This window comes from Miniopterus natalensis, chromosome 13 (assembly GCF_054644295.1).
Source record: "Miniopterus natalensis isolate mMinNat1 chromosome 13, mMinNat1.hap1, whole genome shotgun sequence".
Lineage (NCBI taxonomy): Eukaryota > Metazoa > Chordata > Mammalia > Chiroptera > Miniopteridae > Miniopterus > Miniopterus natalensis.
In genome coordinates this window covers 50772678-50797549 of record NC_142093.1, presented here as the reverse complement: position 1 = coordinate 50797549, position 24872 = coordinate 50772678, and the positions used below count along the sequence as shown (strand labels likewise).

The following is a 24872-nucleotide window of genomic DNA, read 5'->3' as shown; positions in this document are numbered from 1 at the left end:
CAAAAATGGGAAACAAGGTGAATCATTGTCCTCGGCTGGGCTGGGACAGGGTGAGGGGGGTCAGTCAAGAAGGCAAGAGAAATACAGAAGCACTCGTGACCTGCGGGCGGACACTAGCTCTACCCTGGGAGGGTTTTTTCTGTTTTCTTTCCCTCCCTCCCTCCCTCCCTCCCTCCCTCCCTCCCTCCCTCCCTCCCTCCCTCCCTCCCTCCCTTCCTCCCTCCTTCCTCTTTCCTTCCCTCCTCTCCTCCCTTCCCCTCCCGCACCCTTTTCCTGACTTTTCTTACTGACTAGGAAGGAGCAGCAAGGAGCAGGGTCCCAGGAGTGGGGACACAGTCAGCAGCAAGGGCTGGGCAGGCACCCGCCCTTCGCACCCTCCTCGGACCATCTCGGGCAGGTGGCTTGACTCCTGGAGCCCGAGTTTCCATGAGTGCACAGTGAACACCTTCTCCTGCACCCCTGGGTGGCCGTGTAGGAAAGGGGACAGGCAAGCTCTCTGAGAGGACTTTATACTTGCTTTCCCAATTGGTGGCTTCTGCCAATTTCATTTCTTATGGTGTAAAAACTCACCATTTGTCATGTTAGAAATATTTTCCCTAATTATGTTACCAGCTCACTCTGAAATTGTACAAACTAACTCGAAAAGAAAAGAATTCACCTTTGCCAGTGATGCATGCAGTCCGGCAGTTGGGCACAGAGGTGGGCAACTCCAGACACATCATGCCCAGAGATGCCCCTCTGGTCAGTCTGCTGAGTTCAGTCTCCTGTGAGCCTCAGGGCCCGTCCTTCCCCAGATGGGAGTGAAGCAGTGGTGGCTTTATCCACAGGACTTGGGAACCTGGGGAGTCGGTGCCCTCCGGGGAGGGTGAGTCCCCCTCTGCCTCCATGTCCCCAGGCCAAGCAGAGGTGCCCTGCTCAGGAAGCAGCCAAACCCCAGTTTCTTGTCTTGCAAATCAGATTGATTCTGGCCGGACTAGTCCTGACTCAAAGTCAAGACCTCTGTAACTTCTGGACATCAGCAAAAGCAAGCTGGGACTTCTGCTGAGTCAATGGGAAAACGGCAACCGCAAAATAAATCGGCTGTGAAAGCAACTTAACTTCTCTAAAGATGTTTCGTTAACCTTGGGTGACAGATGGAAAACGGGAAGTTTTGTTTTATTTAATGAACATTTCAGTAATGCACGGTATTTCTATGTGTGGATTTTATTTTCTCTCTCTTAAAGCTCGAAGAACAGAAGTAAAACTGCCCTTGTATTTAACTTTAAAAAGCATGTCTAAGTGACAACTTATTTGTATTCAAATGTAATGATTATTGAAACTAACCCAAAGACCACTACTTTAGGATATTTGCATGTCTGATAACTTTTATCGAAATGGATTGCGTATACAGAGATTTGAAAGAGAAATTTCAGTTATATATGGTAGCCCTTACTACCTCTTAAGGATGCAATAATTTTAAACTGATATGTGGGTTTATTGAGACTGCACAATTATAAATTCTAACCAGAACAACAGTCCCATGTGGACACACATCAACTCACCCACTCGCTCACATTCACGGGGGAGAAGACTCTGCTCTGGACATTGGGGCTTGCGGAGAACAGCACTCTGGGCCTTGCTGTCCTGAGTCACAGCCCAGAAGAGGGCACAGCTTCCAATGCACAATCTCATTTAAAGAATATCCTCAGAATGGCCCTGATTGCACATTTTGTTGAGGTTCATTTAGTACCACAGGGAAGTGGATCAGCCGAGCCTCAGGTGCTGTAGAGACTCAGGTGCTTCAGAACTAGAGACTGGGTGCTCTCTCTGGAAGCAGGCTCTAAGGCCCTGCCCCATAGGATGTAAAATTAGAGAGGAAAAAGAAAGGTGCCCAGGTTGGGGGGAAAAGTAGTAAACTATCTTTATTTACAGATGAAATGATTCTGTATGTATAAAAACCCCAAGGAATCCACACACAGAAAAGAAATGAGAGGTAATTGATGATCTTAGCAAGGTCACAGGATATAAGGTCACTATGCACAAATCATTGCATCTGTACTTTGAACAATCGAAATATGAAATTTAAGAAAAAATCCTAGTCACAATAGCATCTCAAAGAATAGAATAGAAACAGATTTGACATCTGATGGGCAAGATGTACACTGAAAACTACAAAACATCCCTGAGAAAAATTAAAAGCTCTAAATAAATGGAGCGATGCTTCATGTTCATGGGTTGAAACACCTCAAATTACCAAAATGACAATTCTCCCCAAATTGATCTATAATTTCAACGTAATTCCAATAAAAAGCCCTGCAGCTTTTTTGTAGAAATTGAGAAGCTGATCCTAAAAGTATATGGCAATGCAAAAACCAAAACACTTTGGAAAAAGAACAAAGCTGGAAGACTCAAACTATGTGATTTTAAAACTTTAAAAGAAATGCAGCTGTAATAATGGATATCCATCAGAAAAACACACACACACACACAAACTAACTTGAAATGGATTATAGACCTAAATGTAACAGCTAAAACTATGAAACTTCTAGAAGAAGGCATAGGAGAAAATTTCTGCGACCTTGAGTTAGGCACACACAATCCATAAAAGGACAAATGGATAAATTGGACTTCATCAAAATTTTAGAATTTTGCTCTGTGAGAGATACTGTTAAGAGAATAAAAAGACAATAATGCTCAACATCATTAGCCGTTCGGGAAATGCAAATTAAACCATGTAGTGAGATACCACTACCCACCCACTGAGATGGTTATAGGGAAAGACAGATACTAAGTGTCGGCGAAGATATGGAGACCTGGGACCTTGATACATTGTTGCTGGAGAGAATGGAGCCACTTTGGAAACCAGTTGGGCAGTTTCTTAAAAAGTTAAAAAATAAACTTGTCATAATCCCAAAGATTTCCAGTTCTTGGAAACTACCCAATGAATAAAAACATATGTCCACACAAAGACATGAATGTGAATGTTCACAGCAGCATTATTTATAACAGTATAAAACTGAAAGCAACTAAGATGTCCATCAACTGGTGAGTGCATAAAGTGTGGTATATCCAATAATGGATACTATTTAGCAACAGAACGGATGACCTATTGATATGTACTGCTAAATGGTTGAGTCTCGAAAACATTATGCTAAGTGAAAGAAGCCAGATGCTAAAGACTGCGTACTATTCTATAATTCATGTTGTGACATGTCCAAAAAGAGGCAATGGAAGTGTTCTAAAACTAAATTGTAGTGACAGTTACAGAACTCTGAAAGTTTACTAAAAACAATTGATTTTTAACTTATAATGGGTGGGTTTTATGGTATGTAAGTTACACCTCAATAAAATTGCTTTTTAAAAAGTATGACTTTTTCATTCAAATATTTGAAATCCTCCTTTATCCTGTATGTTTCTGGACATGGTAAAAAGCAAGCTCTTTCTTAAGACTCCTAAAATGACCAACAGATGATTCTTCATTTTTGCTTAAACTTTCAAAAAATTGGACAAAACGTGCAGCTTTTACAATGTTTTAAATTAGGACATATTTCAAATATATAGAAAAGTGTACATACTAATATCATGTAGGAAATTAGGATATGCTACCTCTAAACGTGCCACTGTGGCATAGCATTATTTTGAGCTGGAAGCAAATGAAAATCAAGAGATGCAGAAAGCAGCTTTCTCCAAGCTTCCCTTATCTGACCCAAAGGAGAAACTTCTGAAAAATGAAGACTGCCATAAACTTTCTCTCCTGGGGAAGTTTTATGACAATAAAGAAGATGACAAGTCAACATCAAGATGGACCCACACATGTATTTACCTTACCAAAGTCTGTCCCCCTTGGAAGCCTAAAACTCCTTTTCTTTTGTCTTGTCATTGTCATCTCTCTACAAATGTATTGGTCTTTGTTAAGATGTTATATAAGCCCAAGTTCTAACCAGCCCTTTGAGTTACCCATCACTGAGTTTTCCCACTTGTACACATTAATTAGCTCTTTGTTTTTTTCTGGTTAATCTTTTCTTTTGTCAGTCTGATTTACAGGGTCCCAGCTAGAGAACCTTGGAAAAAAGTTAAGTTCCAAACATTAAGTTCCTTACAATACCAAACATTTACTCACTGCTTCAAATTCACCAAGGTGAACTTCTATCTAGCAAATGTTCTATGTGAACAGCATGAAGAACTCTTGAACAAAATAACCGCATTAGCCCTAACACACTGTTGATACCCGCGCCCAGGTCTTGGGCCATTCTGCCTTGCATTGTTGGCCCTGTGGGTATGCATCTCCTTGTAGTGATGGCATGGCCTATGCTTTATTGATCTTATCCCTCCCTATCCAGGCAGTGCCTTGGATGTAGGAGATACCAAATGCTCCTTGATTGGTTAAGTCAATGATATTAGTTCTGTTCTGCCTTGGAAAGTAGGTGATAATAAACTAGCAAAAAAAATCCAAATAGCAAATGAAATTAATTGTTCTTCAATAAGGTGACATCCCTGCTAAGTCCATTATGGGCAATCTGCACAAATATGCAATACCCAGCACTGAATGAGGCACACAGTTTGTTGACTGCATTAAGGTTTTAATGATTTAAAGTAGAGGCATATACAGCTCTAGCATCACCAATTGAAGCCAGAAGCTGTAAACTCTGGGTTAAAAAGACATTTACTGTCAACGCTTACATAAAATATATTCAGTCTGCTAGTGTCACCTGCTGGTGAGTATTGGCTAGTGTTCTAGAGACAATTCTATTTCTTCGTGTTCTTGAATTCTGACAGTTGCCTAAGAGGGGTCTGTAAAGCCTTAGTAAACAATGAAAATTTGACATAAAAATATTTGTATGATATTTAATTGCAAGTTTCTTGTGAAAAGGAACTATCAGAACTTCAATTTTCACATTTATATATATATACATGAGCCTCAACTCAAACCTAACATCAGCCCTGGCCAGGTGGCTCAGTTAGTTGGAGCATCGTCCCCTACACTAAAAGGTTGTAAGTTCTGTTCCTGGTCAGGTCACATACTTAGGCTGTGGGTTCAATCCCCAGTCAAGGCGCAAACGGGGGCAAGTGATTGATGTTTCTCTCTTTCTCTCTCTCTCTCCCTCTCTCCCTTCCTTTCTCTAAAAAGCCAATAAACATACTTCAGGTGAGGATTAAAAAGAAAATCATTTTTATTTTTTTATTGACTTTAGAGAGAGAGAAACATCGATTCATTGTTCTACTTACTTATGCATTCTTTGGTTGATTCTTGTGTGTGCCCCGACTAGCAATCCAACCAGCAGCCTTTTGGTGCACGGATGATGCTCCAACCAACTGAGCCACCTGGCCAGGGCAAAACTAAAACCATTTATGAGAATATTGATTAAAAAAAAAAAAAGTTAAATGAAGGCACCTGGAAGTATGCGAAAGGGGCTTTATGTAATAATCTTTCAATATTTCTCATATAATCCAAATATGTTAAGTTAAAAGTAATAAATAAAATCTAGTTTTATGCAAAATAGCACTTGTTTTTGCTGTTAACTGTACCCAGAAGCACCTAATTAACAGGATTGAATTTCAAAGTCACATGATGCCCATGTTCTCAGCTGCCTTTTTGTTTCCTCCCACAGCTAGCCTCCGGGCCATGATTGTTTTACATCAGTTGCAATAAACTCCACTAAAGGAAGTGCTGGTCCATTGTCCAGTGGTGGGAATTTTTCAGTTCCAGTCTACAGTGAGCTCTTCACAAATTTTTTCTTGTTCCTGGAAAATTATATTGTATAATTTAAAATTATAAATTACAGTTATAGTGTAGCTTTAAAAATATCCCATAAGACTCAAAAGAGACTGAGCAAAGCAGCCTAGCAACCAATCCTGCATCCACTGTGGGCACTAAGGTGGATGCCCCTGTATGGGATTTGGGAAACATCTGCTATCCATCCTATTTCAGTTTTGAAAAATTTTATTTTGAAATGACTTCAAACTTATAGAAAAGTTGCAAGAAGGGAGGAGATCCAGATTTCCCAGTGGTTAATATTTATCTCATCAATTTTAATTATTCTCTCATTCTGTGTGTGTATTGTTTCTTTCTGAACCCTGCGAGTCAATTCAGACAAGATGCCTCTTTATCCCTGAACACTGCAGCGTGTATTTCCCAAGAATGAGCACATTCTCTTACAGTGTGATAACAGTATAGCTTTCACATTCAGGGATTTGAAATGGATAGAAAACTATTTTCTATTGTATAGCCCTTACTCAGGTTTCACCAGTTGTCCTAATAATTTTCTTTATAGCAAAAGCAACTTATTTTTCTGGTTCAGGATCCAATCTAAGATCACAAGTTGCATTTAGTGATCAGGTCTCTTTTTTTCTTTTTGTAATCCTCACCTGAGGATATGTTTTTACTGATTTTTAGAGAGAGAGAAAAGCATCAATCGGTTGTCTCCTGTACGCACACCAACCGGGGATCGAACCTGCAACCTCGGTATGTGCCCTGACTGGGAATCAAACCCACCACCTTTTGGCATACCAGACAACGCTCCAACTAGGGCAGTGATCATGTGTCTTTTTAGTCTCCTTTATAAGTGTTCCTCAGAGTCTGTTTCGTGACCTTGACAATTTTTTGGAGCACCGGATAGTTACTTGTATGTATAACTATAACAGTTACCAAGTGATTTTCAAACTCTATCATTCCTTCTATATTCATTTGTTGGTGTTCTACTATAAGAAGGTTTTCTTACTTTCCTATTTATATATTTAGTCATTTACTTATTTATATCAACTTGGACTCATAGATTCTTATTTGATTCAATGAGTTATAATCCAGTTACCATTTATTTTGGTGCTCAAATTGCAGCAGATCTGCTCAGAGGGAGGGAGTCCCTCAAGGCGGTGCCTGTGTTCTTCTGACAGGTCCTCATCATTCTTTGACCATTTCCTTTCTTTCTGGCAAAACAAGATGCTCCAGGTTCATTGTGACCTTCCCTATCCCATTTCCTCATGCGACTCAATTACTGCCAGAGGCTCTTTCAGTGACTGAGCCTAGCAAGCAGCCAGCAGAGGTGGCTCTCAGGGTGCCCTGGGACTTTTGCTGACCTGCCTCTGGGCCTGGTGCTGGTAAAAGCTGGCCTTGGTGCACAGCTTGGTCCTTCCTGTGTGCATCCAGGCCCAGCAGAAGCAGCCACAAACAGTGAGTCGCTTTGTAGCTCCCAACAGGTTGCCCAGGGCGAGTTATAGGCAGCCTCTGACAGTGGCCTGCACCAGAATCCCTACCAAGAGGCCCAGACAACAGCTTCCGACAACACAGAGCAGGATTTAATTAGCTAGACAAGCGGTATATCCAAAGGGAGAGCTCGGCAGGCACCAGACCCTCTAGAGGTGAATTGGCTTTGCGTGGTCAGCACCTGCACAACAGCTCACATGCCGCGATTGGGGTTAAGCTTCACGTTCACCCAGCCTAAGGGTCACGTTACAATTTCCAAAGGAGATTAAATGTACCAGTGCCTAGGCTTCACCCCCCCCCAAGATCAGGATGTAATTGGTTTGGGGAGGGGCATGATCATGGGTATATTCATGTAAATTTCATGTTATTGTTCGCAGTAAATTTTAATTAAAGTTTAACGTTCATTTTGAAAGGTACACACCTAAGTGTACAGATTGGTACACAAACTCCTATGTGATCAGCACTCAGATCAAGGGAAAAACAAACACTTTGCTGGCCCCTGGAGAATCCTCCTCATGCCCCTTTAGTCAGTAGCTGCCCCCCCACCCCGGGGGCATTTGACCGACCTGAATTACAGAACCCCAAAGGCCCGGGCGGTACTCATTGGAAATACGGCAGATCAAGGAGAGGACCCGCAGAATCAGCTCACTGGATATAATTCTGGCTTCGAACACCACCGATTGGTTCTGCCTGTTTTCAAACTTTTTGTGAGTGAATGGAACCATAACCATATCATATGTATCCTTCTGGGTTTGGCTGCTTCAGCCCAATGTTGTGTTTTGTGAGATTCAGTCATGTGATTGTACAGAGCTGCTGTTCATTCATTCTCGTTGCTGTGTTCAGTTGGACGAATAGTTTGTCCATTCTACTGCTGATGGGCATTTGGGTTGTTGCCAGTTGGGGCTAATACAAATAATACTATTAGCAACATTTTTGTACATGGCTTGTGGATGCATTTTTAAAAACCCTTAGAGCTTATTGTCTTTCATAGAGTATCTTAAGGGTGTTATTTTATTGTCTTCTGGTATAAAGCATTATTATAAAAAATTTTTAATCACAATCTTATTTTTTTCTTATAAAAACTTTTTTTTTTTACCGGAATGCACAAAAGATCTCTTTTAAAAAGTCTCATAGTTTTCACTTGAATATGTTTTACTTTGTTGGTCATTTAGGGTCAATTTCCACCCCCACCTCCCACCATATGCCCTTCACTATGTAGATCATCTTTTTCATTTCAAGAAAGTTTTCTCCAATGACACTTTGTACTATTTGTTCTATTGCATTCTAAACTCATCGTCTTCTATTTTATGAATGTTGGCTTTGCTTTACCTATCTTCTACATCTGAAATGTCCTCATGAACTCTTATATCACCTTCATTTATTTTAGATTTTAATATTGATCTCACTTTTACCTTCTCTATAAATATTTATTGTTTTTATTCACCCTCGTGTTCCTTCTAGTTTAGTCTTTATTTCTGAAATATCTTTTATTTATAGTTCTTTCCTGAATTCTATCACCTTTCCCCCGGAATTAGAAAACTATTATCTCCTATCATCATACTAATTTCTTTTAACTCATCTTGAGATAGTAGGTTGCAGTTTCAGCTCTCATGGGCACCTTTCTGGCAGGCTTTCATTCTCGGAAGACATGTATTCTGTTCTGTATTCTCTTTTATCTTGTAATAACCATACATACATATAACTTCACCCCTGCTCATCTTACGTGAAATTAATTTTCCTGAAATTTAGGAAGTACTGAACTGAATGCAATTTCTAGCTTCACCCTCTAGAGCTCCCTGTTGTTTTAGGAACTACTTTAAGAAAATGACCTTGAACTTGCTCAGACCTCTTGGCTCTGTTCGCTGCACCCCCTTTTATCTGAATCGTCTCTCTCTCTCTCTCATTGTTCCTGTCGTGCTGAATTTGAATTCTCCCTCAAAGTTTCTCTTCATTGTGGAACATTGTTTAGGACAGGAGCAGCCATTTGTTAGATTCAAGAACATTTAAGACCCAGACTCCTGCAGGACCTTGCAAACCTCTGTCCTCACTTATAAGTCAGATTCTAGGCAGCTCTCTCTCTGTTCTGGCTGTTCTTGGATTTCCAGGGAGTACCTGCTGGGGATTTGGGATTTTCCTGTCTCATGCCCATCTGATTTCCTATTGTTCACCCTGCTTCCTCCCATCGAGATGTTGATAACACCTACTTGTATTTGCAGTTTCATGGGGACACTTTGTCCAGATTGTGTTGTGCACATTGCCTGTGGGTTTTGGGTTACACTACCTTAGGGGAGGATTATGGGAAAATCCAGGTAGACTAAAAACTACACCATCTCCACTTCCACCATCTTTCCAGAATTGGTGACTGGGTGACTTTCCTGCACAGCCAGGGTTAAGTCCCAATTACTCTGATTACTCCTTTCATGACCCTTTATTCCTCAAGATTCAGCCTCTGCTACTCCTCTCCTCCCACTCTTCTGGTTGTGTTTAAATATTCTCAGTCTTTCCCATGTCCATCTCATACCAAAATCTAGTCATCTGGAAAGTCTTTCAATTCCCCCAGGCCTTGGCACAGGCTGTTCTAACTAAAACACCTTCAAACCTACTCCTGGCTCCCAGAGCTCACTCACCTTTAACTTCTGTAGGTTTCTAATGTCATTTCATGTCCTCTCCACCTGACCGACCCTCTAACCTTGTGGTGCATGTTCCTCTGACATCGTTACTCCCACAGCCATAGAAACGATTGCACAGCTTGCTGGAAAAGGCAGATGTGTGTACAACCTCAAGTACACACTAGACCAGGGGTGGGGGAAGTCTTAGAACTCATTTGGTCTGTCCCTGCCAAAGCAACTACAGGCTGGACTCAAAATTCAATAAAGCTAAGAGTATTTTTCATAGCTAATTTTTAAGTTGTTAATTTTGTATGGCCCGTGAATGATGTTATAAATATCCAAATGGTCCTTAGCAGAAAAAAGGGTCCCTATCCCTGCACAAGACCCATAGAAATTACTAGCTAAAAGTGGTTGGGGTGACTGATAAGGCAGCTGGGGGGCTTCTGACTATAAATCAATCCTAGTTTAGATTAACTACAATGTTAATTCAAGGTATTCTCCCTCTTGACGTTATTTACATTATTATTTTAAAATTCTCACCCAAGGATATTTTTTCCATTGCTTTTTCAGAGTGGAAGGGAAAGAGAGAGAAACACTGATATGCGAGAGACATATTGATTGGTTGCCTCCCACACACCCATACCGGGGATGGGGACTGAGCCTGCAACCAAGGAATGTGCCCTTGGCCGGAATCAAACCCGGGACCCTTGAGTCTGCGGGCTGAGGCAAGCCAGCTAGGGCCGATAATAATAATTTCTAAAAAGTAGTTCCCTTTGACAGCAGGACAGCCGAAAATACTGTACCCAATAAATAAATAAGTACCCAAGCCCTGCCCCTCTGAACTTTAAAATGAAGAGGCAACTTTATATGTTCTGAAAATTATTAGCTGTTCTGGTCACAGCACAATGCCTTGGGTTCAGCTGACCCTGACCTCTAAAAGTACCTTTTATGAATTTACCGAACTATCTGTTTCCCCTGAGCTGAGAGGGTCGGCGTAGGGCCACGTGCAGAGGATTCTAGAAACAGACACACGGAGCAGAACTTGAACTCGGAACTCCGTCCCGTATTCCTGCAGAGAATCCTGCCACCACAAGGCCGAGCCCAGCGGGGCCCCGCCCACCATCAGCCCCGCCCCGCCCCCTGCTGGCCCCGCCCCGACATGGCCCCGCCCCCTGCCGGCCTCGCCCCGCCCGCTCCGCTTCCCACGCTCTGCCGCTCGGCCTCCAGCTCCGGCTCCACTTCCGGGTCCGATGACTCTCAGCTCCCCGCGGGGCGGCACAGGTGCTGCGGACTAGCGGCGTCTGGGCCCAGGTGGCTTCCGCGTCAAGATGGCTGCCGCGCGCCGCTGCCGGCCCGCCGAGGCTCCGCTGCTGCGCGCCGCGCTCTGCCTGCTGTGCTGGGCCCCGGCGGCCGTGCGCGCCATCCCCGAGCCCGGGCGCTGGAGGGCGACGGTCAGCGACGTAAGTGGCGCCTCTCGGTCTGGCGTCCCCGGGCAGGCTCTGCCCCGCGGGCGCCCCTCCTCAGCTGCCGGGGTGTGGGGGCCACTGGTCCCCCCCGCCCGGGGTTGGCTGCCCTGTGGTCCCGTCAGGCCTCGTTTGCGGGCTCGGCCTCGGCGCTCGGCTGCGTCCCGGGCAGTTCCGGGGCCAGAGCGCGAGGCCACGCGGAAGATTCCGGTTCAGTTCCGGCTGGAAGGCGAGCGCCCGCCGCTTCCGCTGTCTCTGTCAATGGGAGGGGGACATGCAGGGGCCCCCGGGCGCCTTCGCCCCTTCTGGGCTCCGGAGTTCCCCGGTCCTGGGAGCGTCTGTGTGGAGGTGGAGCGTTTGGGGGGCCGGTCAGCAGGCCACGGTCTGCGAATTTCCTTCCAGGACAGGCCAGCTGAGCGCTTAGGTCCGGTAGCTACAGGGCGTGATGGGAGGCGCTGGCTGCGGGGAAGTGCAGGAGCAGCATCTGGCAAAGTCTTGCTCAAGTGGACAGGAAATCGAGAAGAGGTTTTATCTCTAGAAGGGATGACTTATCCAGCTGAGTTTGACAGGAATATTTTCCACACCCATGGAATGATGTCCAGGTTCTAAAGACAAAACTGATATTTTGATTTTCTCAAGCAGAAAAAGAAAGTAGTCCCGGAGGTTGCGCTTCCCGTAACCCAAAAGCTGCACAGAGGGACTGAAGTAGCTGTCTTTCTGAATCTTTACCACCCAGGGCAACCGTTTCTTCCAGGACCCGTGTGGGTTGGTGCCCCCATATGTGCGGCAGTGATAGCGCCTTGCATGTGGCAGTTATTGAATTTCTCTGATCAGTAAGAAGCAAAACTCGAAGAACCATCCCCAGGGCTCCTGTAGTGAATGGGCAGTGTCATAAACTAAGTCAATAAACAATATTGGAAGTGAATCAGGTGGGTACAGGTTGTTAAATGACTTGACCGTATCTCTAAAGATCTTTGCCAAGTACACTTTGGATGGTGAGACTCCAAAGGCCATGGAGAAAGAATGACTTTGCTCCCTGCGTAAAGAAGAGACGCTTTTCCTTGGGTCCCATGTAATTTGTAGTCCTGTGTGACTCGGGCCAGGAGCAGTCCAGAAAGCCCTTTGTAAAGAATAAGCTGATTTTTTTCCTTCTATTTCAAGTTGTCAAAACTCGTCCTTCAGGACAGGAGAGTGGGGCTTTCTTTCCTTTGTACTACAAATCGATCAAGAGATGGTTGTTTTGATTGTAAAGGTCAGCAGATAGTTTGAGCACCTACTGTGCACCGTGCACTGCACTGGCCATTGCTGTTGCAAAGGTGAATTTCAGATGACAGCCCCTTCTCTCAAGAAGCTTACACAACAGGGACAGCCATTTCATACATGGCAGCATTCTTGGGATATTACTGGAGCACTGAGGAGTCACCCAACCCCGCTTTCTGGAGTCAGTGGCTGGCTGGGTCTTAAAAGATGAATAGGGGTTACCTTGGTGAAGGAGGGAGTGGAGCAGCAGCAGTGAAGGAAATCGGTAGTGTTTCTGCTGAGTAGTGTTCTCAGGAGTGTTACAGGGGACTCAGGCCACCCCAAGCCTTTTGTGTCTGAGCTTGGCCTTGAGCCTGATGCCAGGGGTCTAAACTTGGGACCTGTGGCGTCTGAGGCAAGTCGTATCGGTGAGTGAAGTGAGCTGGGTTCTGGACTGGAGTGGGTGGTGGAGGGTGAAGTGGACAACTGGTTACATGCCCCTTGTGAAGAGTGTACTCGCCATTCGGCTCCGCTGGTGGATACTATATGGCAGGCAAGGCACAGGATTGCCAGGTCTGCCTTTTTAAAAGTCAGAATCCGTACTTTTATTATGTCAAATAATTCAAAACTTTTTTTAAAAGGGCCCCTCATGGGCTAAACAAACCCCATTTATAAGTTGGATTATGCCCCCAGGCCACTGGTAGCAACATTTGCGGTATGAATGAGGGAGAGCCATTGAAGGATTTTAGACATAAATGCTAATCACTGTAGCTGGTATCTAAGGATGAATGATAGGCTCAGACCTGGAGGCAGAGGTACCAGTTAAGTTATTGCAGAAGTGTGGGCAGAAAATGTTGAGGGCCTGAGTTAGGGCAGTGGTAGCAGGAATAGAGAGCAAAAGCTAAGTTGGGGGAGTGTTTATGAGATAAAGTAGGCATGTCTTGGGTGGTAGGTGATGGAAGTGAGGTGACTGCAAGGAGCCATGGCTTGGGTGACTGGATGGCATCACCAACAGCCGAGGTAGATAGTGCAGGAAGAGTTGGTGAGAAGCAGAGAGGAATGTGTCTGGTTTAGGGAGGCTGGGGTGGCATGTGTGCTGGACGTCCCAGTGGACATGACCTTTACACCGTTGGGTATGTGGATCTAGCTCTCAGAGGAGGGATCTAGGCTGTGGGTTTTATTGTTGATCCGGGCTGTTATTTATAGTTATTGTTGAAACTATGTTGGGAAGAATGGAGGGGTTTTCAGGAAAGAGCTGCCTGTCCTATCTGTTTTTCTTTCATTCCTAACCACTTGTTCATTTAACACAATCCCTTCCCACAGCATTTTTATTCTTGGTTCAGGGCAGACATCTAATAATTGATACATTATTTTGTTTAATTGTGGAAAGGGTTGTGAAGAAGAATGGGTCCCAGAGACCACATAAGGGAGGGCCTGGCCTGGTATGGGGTATGGTAGAAGACTTCCTGAGGAAAGGACTTTTGAACGAGGCTTTGAAGGGTAAGAAGGAACTAATGAGGTAAAAAGAAAGTGACAGGGAAGGTCTTTTATGTAAGTTTTCCGGTGGAAGGAGTATTATGAGGGCAGGAAGAAGTACCATGCTTTGACGGAGATGAAAGAAGGGTTCTAGAGCGGTGGGTGGCCCTGATGATGGAGGGTCCTATGAGCTGCAGTAAGAACTGGTCTGCTGTAAGTGCACAGGGGTGAACCATCACCACGTAGGGCGAGGGCTGGTTGTTTTACCAGAAGTACCTTCACATAGACACCAGCTGCAGGTACACAGGCAGGTCCTGTGTTGGAGCAGCATAGTGGTGCAGTGGGTATTGCTGGCCCTTGGATGGGACACCGGTCGCAAGGACATTCTGGAGCCTCACATCAGTTACAGGGAGGAGATACATGGGTAAGGGTTTAAGCAAATGAGTGATGTGATCAGTTACGCTTTTAAAAAATAATCACTCTGGTCACAGGGAGGATGGTAAGGATTGGAATTATATGTTTTCCAGGGTTAAGCTATACTCTTAAACAGTAGAGAAAAAATTTTTAAACATTTTTCTATATTTTTCATTTTAGAAATCGGGACCTTTGATATATAGGAAAGTTATGTTTAATTCCACTGATATCAAGTTTTCTGGTAAGTTTTATAAACTAACAATACTAATATAACAATATATCACAAATGAGTAATGTAATATAAACTAATACATTACTTGAATGTAAGCTAATATAGCATGGTATTATATTTTATAAAACAGGCAAATGCTTTGTTTTTAAGTGGTTCTAACATTTTAAGGGTTTCTTTTGTTTCCATCAAGGCTTGCTTATTTTCAAGAATAGCTTTTTCTGTCTCAGAAAATGTAATATGATCATTCTTTAAAAATTATAATTAAAGTCTAATAAAGTAGGCTTTAGCAAAAGAGTATTTGACTTCCCTGAAATTTGACTCTAGATCTTAGCTTTTATAAGTAGATAAATTCCTTTTATGAGTATATGAAATATCACTATTGTGATAAAATATTTATGCCCCTCAAAATTTTCTATATATACATATGATCATAGCATAAATAAAAATTACAAGACACTAACATTTTAATTAAGATTTTAGGGCTTATGAAAGTGAAAATATCTGTTAGGGACAATGTTGTCCATGTAAATACTGCTGTGCGAGGATGACCAAGTCATAGATCTTGAGGTTTTCAATATCTTTAATGGGTTTACATTAGATCATATTTACTGTGGTCCAGCTCGCCTTAGTGTTTCCAGTAACTTGACTGGGTAAGTTGTTTGCCAGGGTTAAAGTTTTGGGAGTAATTTTTTGTTGAGTAACAGATTGGCTTCCTGGGGATCCAAAGCCATGACCCTTTTCTCTGTCACCTGATGCTCTGGTCACTTGTCGGGTGAGTCTGCCATATGTGGGTCTTCACTGAGGGAAGTGGGCCAGCCATTAGCTAGAACAGCTAGAAAGAGGTGGTTCAAAGCAGTTCTGTAATATCCGATCATCAGTGGTGATAAGAGTTGGCAAGAGGAAATTGACGTCCAAGGTGGGTGAGGAAAACATTTTGGCATCTGATTGCTTTAATGAATTCATGCCTCAGTGTCTAGACAAATAAGATTTAAAAGACTGATGCAGACAAAGAAGTTATGTGTGGGGGAAAGTTATATGGACCAGTGAAACATAGAATTTTATTTTTTTAAATGTCAGTACATAATTTCAGAGACAAGCATATACCACAGTCAAGACATCTAAAGAAAGAATGCGCATCAGAAGGAGTTAAGAGCAGAAGCATAAGAAAATGAGGGTTTAGTCAGGCAGATGCTGGCAGTGTCCGATGGTTTCAAGGGGTAGAGATTTGGGTGGACTCTGACTACAGCTGTGACATGTAGCTGGCAGGTGTGGATGTGTAGCATCCACCTGAGTCTCCTTGTTCTGGTTCCATGCTCACCAAGCAGCCTTCTCATCCCCGTTGGGCACCCAGGAAGGCATGCTGAAGGGAGAGAGTTGATAATTACCCATCCATTTTCAGTTACTGTTCGTTTTAAGTGAGTTGTTGGGCATTCTAGTTTATACATTTACATCGGTGGTGTGGTGAAGGTGTGAGACTGAGTCTCTGTGTTCTCACAGAGCCAGAATTTTGTGCCTGCAAGCTAAGAGTTGGTTCCTTGGGTATGTGACCATGCTGTTTGGTGGATCAGTCTTCTGGCTTCCCTTAGGTGACCACTCTTGCAGCCTCATTTAAGATGCAGTCATGTGGAGCCACTGTTGTAAATCTCTCAGTGTAATTCAGCATATTAACAGAATAAAAGACATACACCATATAATCATCTCAATATATACAGAAAAGCATTAGAAAAAACTCAACACTAATTCATGATAAAAACTCTCAGAAAACTAGAAAAACTACCTCAATCTGATAAAGGGCATTTATGAAAAATCTATAGCTAACATACTGAGATTGGCCTATAAATTCAATTAATTCCAATCAAAATCCAAGTCAACATTTATGTAGGAATCAACTAGCTGTTTCTAATACCTATATGTAAATACAAAGGGCCTAGAATAGCCAGAACAGTTTTGAAAAAGAGCGAAGTTGAAGGGATTTTACTATCCAGTTTCAAAATTGACATAAAGCTACATTGATTTATGCCAGTGTGGTACTGGCATAAGGATAGACATATAGAGCAAGGAATCAGACTAGAGAGCCCAGAAATAACCCCACATGCATAAGGTCAGTGGATTTTCAACAAAGGTGCAAAGGTAATTCATTAGAGAAATGACTGTCTTTTCAGCAAATGATGCTGGAACAACTGGATATCCACGCTGAAACGCCTCTCAACTCTGACCTTGGATCATGGGCTTAGACGCTCTGTTCCCACCTCTGCCCTCCCCTCCTGGGGTCCTATTTACACATGTTAGGCTACTGATACTGTCTCATAGGTCACTGAAGCCCTGTTAATTTTTTTCAGTCTCTTTTCTTTCCATGCTTCATTTTGGATGTTTCTGTTGCTTTGTCTTCAGTTTCAGTGATCTTTTTCTCCTGCAGTATCTAATCTGCTGTTAATCTCATAAAATGAACTTTTTATTTGTGATACTGTATTTTTCCATCTCTAGCAGTTTGGTTCTTTTTTAAAGTATTTTATTTCTCTTATCAGTATTTTCATATTTTTCTTTACATATTTGAGTATATGGAACATACTTATAATAGCTCTTTTTATACCTTTATCTGCTAATTCTGTCATTTTTGTCATTTCCATCATCTTTGTTGTATCGACTGATTCGTATCATGGTTATGAGTCTCATTGTCCTGTTTTTTATATCTAGTAGTTTTGTTTGGATGGTGGATATTGTGAATTTTGCTTTCTTGAGTGCTGTGATGTTGTATTCCTTTAACAACTTTGTTCTGGCAGACAGTTAAGTTTCTTTTGGGTCAGTTCTATCCTTTCCAATTATATTTTTAATTCTTTTAGAATGGATCTGGAGTAGCCTTTACTCCACGGTTGACTTAGCACCACTTCTCAGGTGTGACCCTTCTATGTCTCTCCCCAGTGCTTGGTGTATTGAATGAGGCCTCTGAACTCTGGCTCGTGGAAACTCAAAGCAGTTCCAGCCCTGTGTGAACTCAGAATTGTGGGGCTTCTCCCTATGCATGGGCAGGCTGCTATGCAGCCAGGGACTCAAGGGGTATCTGTGCAGAGTTCTTTTACTGTTTTTCTGTGTAGCTCCCAGCTCTTGGGTGCTCTGCCGCAGGAATTCTACCAACCTCAGCCTCTGGAAGTCAGTTTCTGGTCTCAGTTTGGGTTCCCTTTGGTTACCTTCAGGATGGCTCACAGTGGTCCCTGCCTCCTGGTATTTATGACCTGTGTAGTCCCTGCATTATTATATGAAGGTTGATCTGACCAGTAAAATATGGCAGAAGTAATGGCATATCACCTACGACACTAGGTCATAAAAGATACTGGCTTCTTTGCCCTCTCTGTCTGGTGACTTGCTGCCATGTTGTGACAACACTCCCAAAAGAACTTTGTCTTATTCTAGACTTAATTCTTTTCAGTCTGTGTAATCTTGTTACCCTCCTTCTGTTACCCTCCTTCTGGAAACATTTAGTGGTCCTTTGTAATATTCAAAATAAAGGAAAACTCCCTAGCAGAGCATAAGAGCTCTTACGAATTTTCTCCAGCTTCCCCAGCCTGTGTTCTAAGCATAGCGCACTATTTTCAGATGGGCCTGCTCATGCCATGCACTCACTTTTCCTGGGCATTTGTTTGTACTCTCCCACCCCCTCCTCACCTGGCTAACTCCTGCTCCTCTACGTTGCGGGCCTTCTCCAGCAAGCCTGCCAGCACCCCATTCTTCATGCTCCCGTGGGGCCTTTGTAATTGTTAACCCTCTGTCTCCTCAATACCTCTTATGTAAAGGACAGGGACTGTTCCAGATTTCCCATTATGTCCCTTGGCACACAAGCGGCGCTTGCTCAGTATGCTTTGAATGATCCAGTGAAGAGAACATTTTAGAGTGAAGTAAGCAGTGTCAACATGCCTCCCCCCTCGGTTGATTCTAACACTGGACTTTACATATAGATGAAATGAGCAGTAATATAGCAACTTTTGGTTAACTGTGGTAATTTAATTTAATGAATTTACCTGTTTCATTTGGGAGTGACTTTTGGAGAAATTAAGTAATGTTTTACTCATTGTTTCATTGAAGTAGCCTATTTTAAATTACATTCGTAAAACCTGAAGTTTACACTGGATTACGTATGTTACTGAAAAATGACACTTTCTTTTCCTAAACAGTTAATTCATTCCATTGTTCCGGGCCTATGAAGTTTACCATAGAGTGGTATTTGAAGCATTATACCTGTCAAAATGAATATTCTAAGCTGGATGTAAGTAAAACATAATTTTAAAAAATTATATTTATTGACATAATATTGGTTGATAACATTATATAAATTTCAGGTATACAACATTATAATTTGATATTTGTGTACTCTATTGTGTGTTCACCACCCAAAGTCTGGTCTCCTTCCGTCACCATATATTTGACCCCCTTTACTCAGTTTACCCTCCTCCCACTCTCCTCCCCCTCTGGTAGCCACCATATTGTTGTCTGTCTGAGTTTGTTTTTGTTTTGTTAGTTCGTTACTTTTTGTTTTTTATTCCACATATGAGTGAAATCATACAGTTTTTTTGTCTGACTTATTTCACTTAGCATAATACTCTCAAGATCCATTCATGTTGTTGCAAATGGCAGTATTTAATTCTTTTTCATGGCTGAGTAGTATTCCATTGTATATGTACGACATTGTCTTTCTCAGATCATTCATCGAAGGACACTAGGTTGTTTCCATATCTTGGCTATTGTGAATAATGGTGCAATGAACAAAGGGGTGCATATATCTTTATGAATTATTGTTTTCACATTTTTTGTCAAATTGCCCAGAAGAAGACATATTGTGGCTCTGTTCTTAATTTTTTGAGGAACCTCCATGCTGTTTTCTGTGGTGGCTGCACCAGTTTAATCCCATTAACAGTGCATGAGGGTTCCCTTTTCTCCACATCCTCGCCAAAATTTGTGCCTTTTTTTCTTTAATGCTCACCCAAGGATATTCTTTCCATTGCTTTTCAGAGAGAGGGGGCGGGGGGGGGGGGGAGAGAGAGAGAGAGAGAGGGAGAAACATCAGTGTGACAGAGACACATTGACTGGTTGCCTCCCTCATGCACCCTGACCGGAGCCAGGGATCGAGCCTACAACAGGCCGGAATCGAACCTTGGACCCTTCAGTCCTCGGGTTGACGCTCTAACCGCAGCCAAACTGGCAGGGTGTGTCCTGTCTTTTTTATAATAGCTAGTGTAACAGGTATGCTGTGATATCCCATTAACAGATTTTCAATGTATGTAAAGCTATGAAGGAAAATTATGAGTATAAAGATTTATTAGCTCATCAGGTGAGGAGGCTAGAAATACAGTTTGTAGTCTTAGAAGTGCCACAGATTTATTTTAGACCTTAGGTAATACATGATTTAATTCTGTCAAAGTACATGCCTTCTGAGAAGAATACAAATCTTTTAGTTTCCTTATATCATATGAAAAATGTTAGTAAATGTTTAAATCAGACACGTAGGGTCACATGTAAGCAGAAATCAACTTAAGAAAGAAATGAAAAAGTTTCACTTCATTAAAAAATTAGTAATAGGGCACCTAGAACTTACGTGAGTACAGGTAGATTTAATATGAGCAGATCTCAGAAAGAAGTGAGGAGTGGAAGGAACCATCAGGAAAAGGGGGGGGGGGACATAGGGGGAGGGAGGAGCTGTGTGAGAGAGGAAGAGAGGCCAGCCAGGGTTTGTCCTGGCCCTGCAGCCTGGGCCCCTGGGCCCCTCATGCAGGTATTTCTTTCAGTAGTTCTCTCCCACTGCCCCATAGTTCCTTTATAGATCATGATCTGTTGGCTCCTAGTTTTTTGTGTTTTTTTGGTTAATCCTCACCTGAGGATATTTTTTCCATTGATTTTTAGAGTGGAAGGGAGAGGGAAAGAGAGAAACATCAAAGTGAGAGAGAGATGTGGATTGGTTGCCTCCTGCACCTGCCCAGCCAAGGCGGGAGATCGAACCTGCAATCCCATGGCACTCCTGTGTGTAGGCCGACACTCTAACCACCGGCCAGGGCGGCTCCTAGTTTGAATAATGTGTGGGCTTCCATACTTTCACTTATCTTTCCATTTGGGGGTGAAAGGTGTCATTTTCCCTGAGAACAGCCTTTTTGACTCTATCCCTAAATATTTTACCCCTTCACACTAAATACTTTAGTGTGTATTTCCTAAGAACGACGATATTCGTTTAGATTACACAGTCCAGTTATCAAATTCAGGAACTTTAGCATTGATAACAATACTATCATCTAATAAACAGACCTTATTAAAATTTTGCCAGTGTCCCTATAACATCCTGTTTAGTGGATTTTGTTTGTTTGTTTGTTTATTTCTGGTACAGGAGCCAATCTAGGATTGTGCTGCATTTTTGCAGCTTTTTTTTTTTTTTTCAGTCTTTCATGATATGACATCAATATATTTGAAGCGTACAAGCCATTTATTTGTACAAAATGTCCCTCACTTTGAGTATTTCTGATGTTTCCTCATGATTAGATTCAGGTTATATTGTGGGCAGGCATACCAGAAAATCCTGGTTTGTCCCATTTTTGATTAGATGGTTGGGGAAGTTTCTGCCAGGTTTCTCCACGGTAAAGATATTACCTTTCTCTTTGTTATTAACAGTGATTTGTGAAAAAACACTTTTCATTTGTATGTAAATACGTCTACCGTTTCCTCATCCACCCTGGTTTTCACATCCTCTGGTTCTTGCCCAATGAATCAGTTATTACTCTGATGTTTGCTACATGACGATTTTCTGATCCATATTTTCTTCTACATTTATTAGCATTTTACTCTGAGAATGAGCTCTCTCTTTTCTTCTGTCTTACCAAGCTGTCAGTCAGTCACCAGTATGGACTCATTGGTTTTTACGGGTTATAATCTATTACTGTTTATACTTATTTTGCTCAAATTGTCCCATATTTGGTGAGTGGAAGCCCACCTTCTCTTCTCTTGATTTCTGGGAGCTGCCATTAAGTTTTATTCCTACATCTAGGAGGAAGAGCCCCAGGTCCTGATGGGTAAATGAGTGTGTCCCCTGCACTCCGTTGGGTTTCACCTTTGCTCTGTGTTGCTAAATGTCTGGTTTGTCTTGCTGGTTAAATGCTGCTTGCTTTTTCTCTAAGATCTTTTATACTTGGGATAAGATGGAAGTAGTCTCAGGACAAAGTATTGTGTATTTTAAAACACCTTAATCACTTTCTTACTGTAAGATTATGGTTGTATTATGTATTACTATCTCTGAGCACATTGGAATGGCTAAAATATTATGATTCCTCAGTTTTACTTAAAATTATATTCAAACACTTTTTCTTTTCTGTATTTTGTTTTGCATATTTTCAAGTATTCCATACTGAATCAATGTTTAGTATTTATTTAGATATTAAATTTTATTTATCTTCTTGGATAAGAAATGTGGAAATAAATTATAACAATATTTTACCTTGGGTAGGAGCTGCCCCAACAACCTGAACGTGTTGGTGAAGACTTTTGTGGTAATTATTTCAACAACATTGAATGTTGGACAACAAAAAATGTAAACGTAGATTGCAACAGTGACTTACAGGTGTTTCCCCCATTATACGTGAGTACCTGGTTTTGCCATGATGATACAGAATTTATTTTACTCCCAGTGCATACAAGTATCAGCTTAAATTCTGCTTTACCAAAATTTTGATTAAGGTGTTAATTTGTTAATTTTTAGGCTTAGCTCATTGTGACTATCGTAGTACATAATCTACAAGGTGTTAGCACCATTGTTCCGTTTCTTTGTACCCCTTTGCAACCATGTCCTTTCATGATCTGTCGTTCTCTCCACTCCATCATTCTACCAAAACAGCCCTAGTCAAGGGTACCAGAGCCCGTGTTGTTCAGTCCAGTGGTCTGCTCCTCTTACCACAATCTGACAGCATTTAACACACATGAACACACTCTCCTTCTCTATGCACTTGCTCCCTCCCAGGGTGGAAGATCAGATTCTAAAATGTTACCAGCAGTCACCCCTGGGTGGTGAGGCTATGGGTCATTTTAACTTATTTTTTGTCCCATAAATTCTGAGATGAAAATATGTCTTTAGTAAAAATTTTAAAGGGATTATTTTAAAAATTTATAAAGTGTAATAAACATATAGTTAAGTATGCATATCAGAAGTATGTAGTTTGATGAGTATTTTAGCACCTAGAGCTCCCTTTAAGTTCCTAGTACCCTCCCCACCAACCACAGCCCCTATTCTGATTAAGGAAGTAATTTTTCCAAAGCAGAATTTTGTTACTCATGTTTGGGCTACAGTGAAATTTATTTTCTGATGTTCAGCTTTTAAATTTCTACTTTTTTCATAGCATATTTTTTTCTTAGTTGTTAAAATTTTCCTCATAGAAATGCAGCAATATAAAATGGAATTATTTTATTCTTTTTTCCAGAATAAAGACCTAATTGCAAATGTCAGAAACGTTTCAAACCAGGAAGAATCAATGGTAAGTCATTTTATTCGTGTTTAAATCAAATATATACAAGCTATAGTAAGACTGAAAGAATCTGCTGATAGAGCACTAGAGAGTGATATAAAGTAGGGTTATTAAAATTGGGAAAGAAAAAATGAACAGTTATTTAAATAGAATATTTTCTTACATATGTCTGTATGAATTGTGTATAGACTTGTTTCTGTCTTTGTTTAAAAACCTCCTTAAAGTTATAATTTAAGGTTAACTTCTATGCAGCTTTTCTTTTTCTTTACAAAATAAAATTTGCTTTCAAATGCCCAAGACAGCATCACTATGGGGTATGTATCGTCATTAAGGATGTAAAGAAATAAGTAGAAACCATGAGTGTAGCATGGAGGGGAGAGAAACTTTGGTATTTTGGGGAATTACTAAGTCAGAAGACCGAGAGGCCAAGAGGGTTGGGCGGAGTTGTGTGTGGGAACGGAGCAGGTTTAGGAGAGCTTAGCGTTTGCTTTCATACCGTGGCTTCACGTTTCTCATTCTCGCCCCATCTGAAAGGGTAGCCTGAGAGTGGACAGGCATCCTCTCTGCAGGAGCAGGCTGCACTAACTGCCGCAGGCTGAGGAGGAGGCAGTGAAGGGAAGGCCAGGAAACAGGAGGGAGGAATGTGAGAAGCTTGGTCCAGTTATATGGGACCTTGAAAGGACCATAGACATCACAGCAGCAGTCATAGTCCCCAGTGGGACTGTAGTAACTCGGTACCTTGGAGAATTTAAATAATTTAACCTGTATACGGATCTTGAGTCATTTCTCACAGTTATCTGACTTCTTCCTCCCACAGTTCGTTTAAAAAACAAACACATTTAAAAACTGAATGCTTGATATTTCAATAAAATAAGAGAAGCAAAACTATCTGAATGGTGATATTAAGTAACACAAAATGGCAACATTAAGGGAAACCTGTAGAAATATAAAAAGTAGAAAACATTAAAGAATGGAAAGGGCCCTGGCTGGTGTGGCTCCGTGGTTAGAGCATCGGCCCGAGCACCAAAGGGTCTCGGGTTCGATTTCCGGTCAAGGGCACTTACATGGGTTTTGGTTCACTCCCGCATCCAGTTGGGGCTTATGTGGGAGGCAACCAGTTGATGTGCCTCACTCACATCAATGTTTCTCTAACTTCTCCCACCTCTCTCCCTTCCACTCTTTCTAAAAAGCAATGGAAAAAATACCCTCAGGCGAGGATTAACAACAACAACAACAAAAAATTTAAAGAGTGGAAAGGGCTTCTTTTTCTCTCTTCTATCCCTTTGGGTCTAGAAGGATGGTGGTAAAAAAACAGGGGGATTGCTCTGGCCAGTGTGGCTCAGTTGGTTGGAACATCGTCCTGTGCACCAAAAGGTAGCGAGTTCAATTTCCTGTCAGAGAACATACCCAGGTTGCAGGTTTGATCCCTGGTGGGAGCAATGGATCAGTGTTTCTCTCTCTCTCTCTCTCTCTCTTCTCTCTAAAATCAATTTACAAAAAGGGGGATCCTCCCACTGCCCACTATTCCTTTTCTCTGTGTTATCTGTTTGTGCTTTTTAAAAGTAATCCACTTTACTTATTAAAAATTTTTTTTAAATGTGGTAAACAATTGTTTAGCTCTGTGTTATATAGCAATTTTAAAAAATGAAGGATGTTTTTTTTCCTGTTTCAGGATGTTGTAGCAAGAACACAGAAAGATGGGTTTCACATTCTTATTGTTTCAATTAAAACGGAGAAAGCCAATGCAAACTGGAATTTGAATGGTACAGTTAA

At 41.9% G+C, this 24872-nt stretch overlaps 1 protein-coding gene across 2 annotated transcripts in view; it reads left to right on the top strand.

Moving 5' to 3' along the window:
- Positions 1-11011: 11011 nt before the first annotated feature.
- TMEM87B (transmembrane protein 87B) overlaps positions 11012-24872 on the top strand; it is a 42958-nt gene continuing 29097 nt past the window's right edge. The window contains exons 1-6 of one of the 2 annotated variants that reach the window (XM_087823690.1): positions 11012-11249; positions 14562-14622; positions 18780-18871; positions 22088-22219; positions 23055-23108; positions 24772-24862. In XM_087823690.1, coding sequence (XP_087679816.1) covers positions 11118-11249; positions 14562-14622; positions 18780-18871; positions 22088-22219; positions 23055-23108; positions 24772-24862 — 562 coding nt within the window. In that variant the 5' untranslated portion in view covers positions 11012-11117. The remainder of the gene's footprint in view (positions 11250-14561; positions 14623-18779; positions 18872-22087; positions 22220-23054; positions 23109-24771; positions 24863-24872) is intronic. The other variant, XM_087823689.1, reaches the window with a different exon arrangement.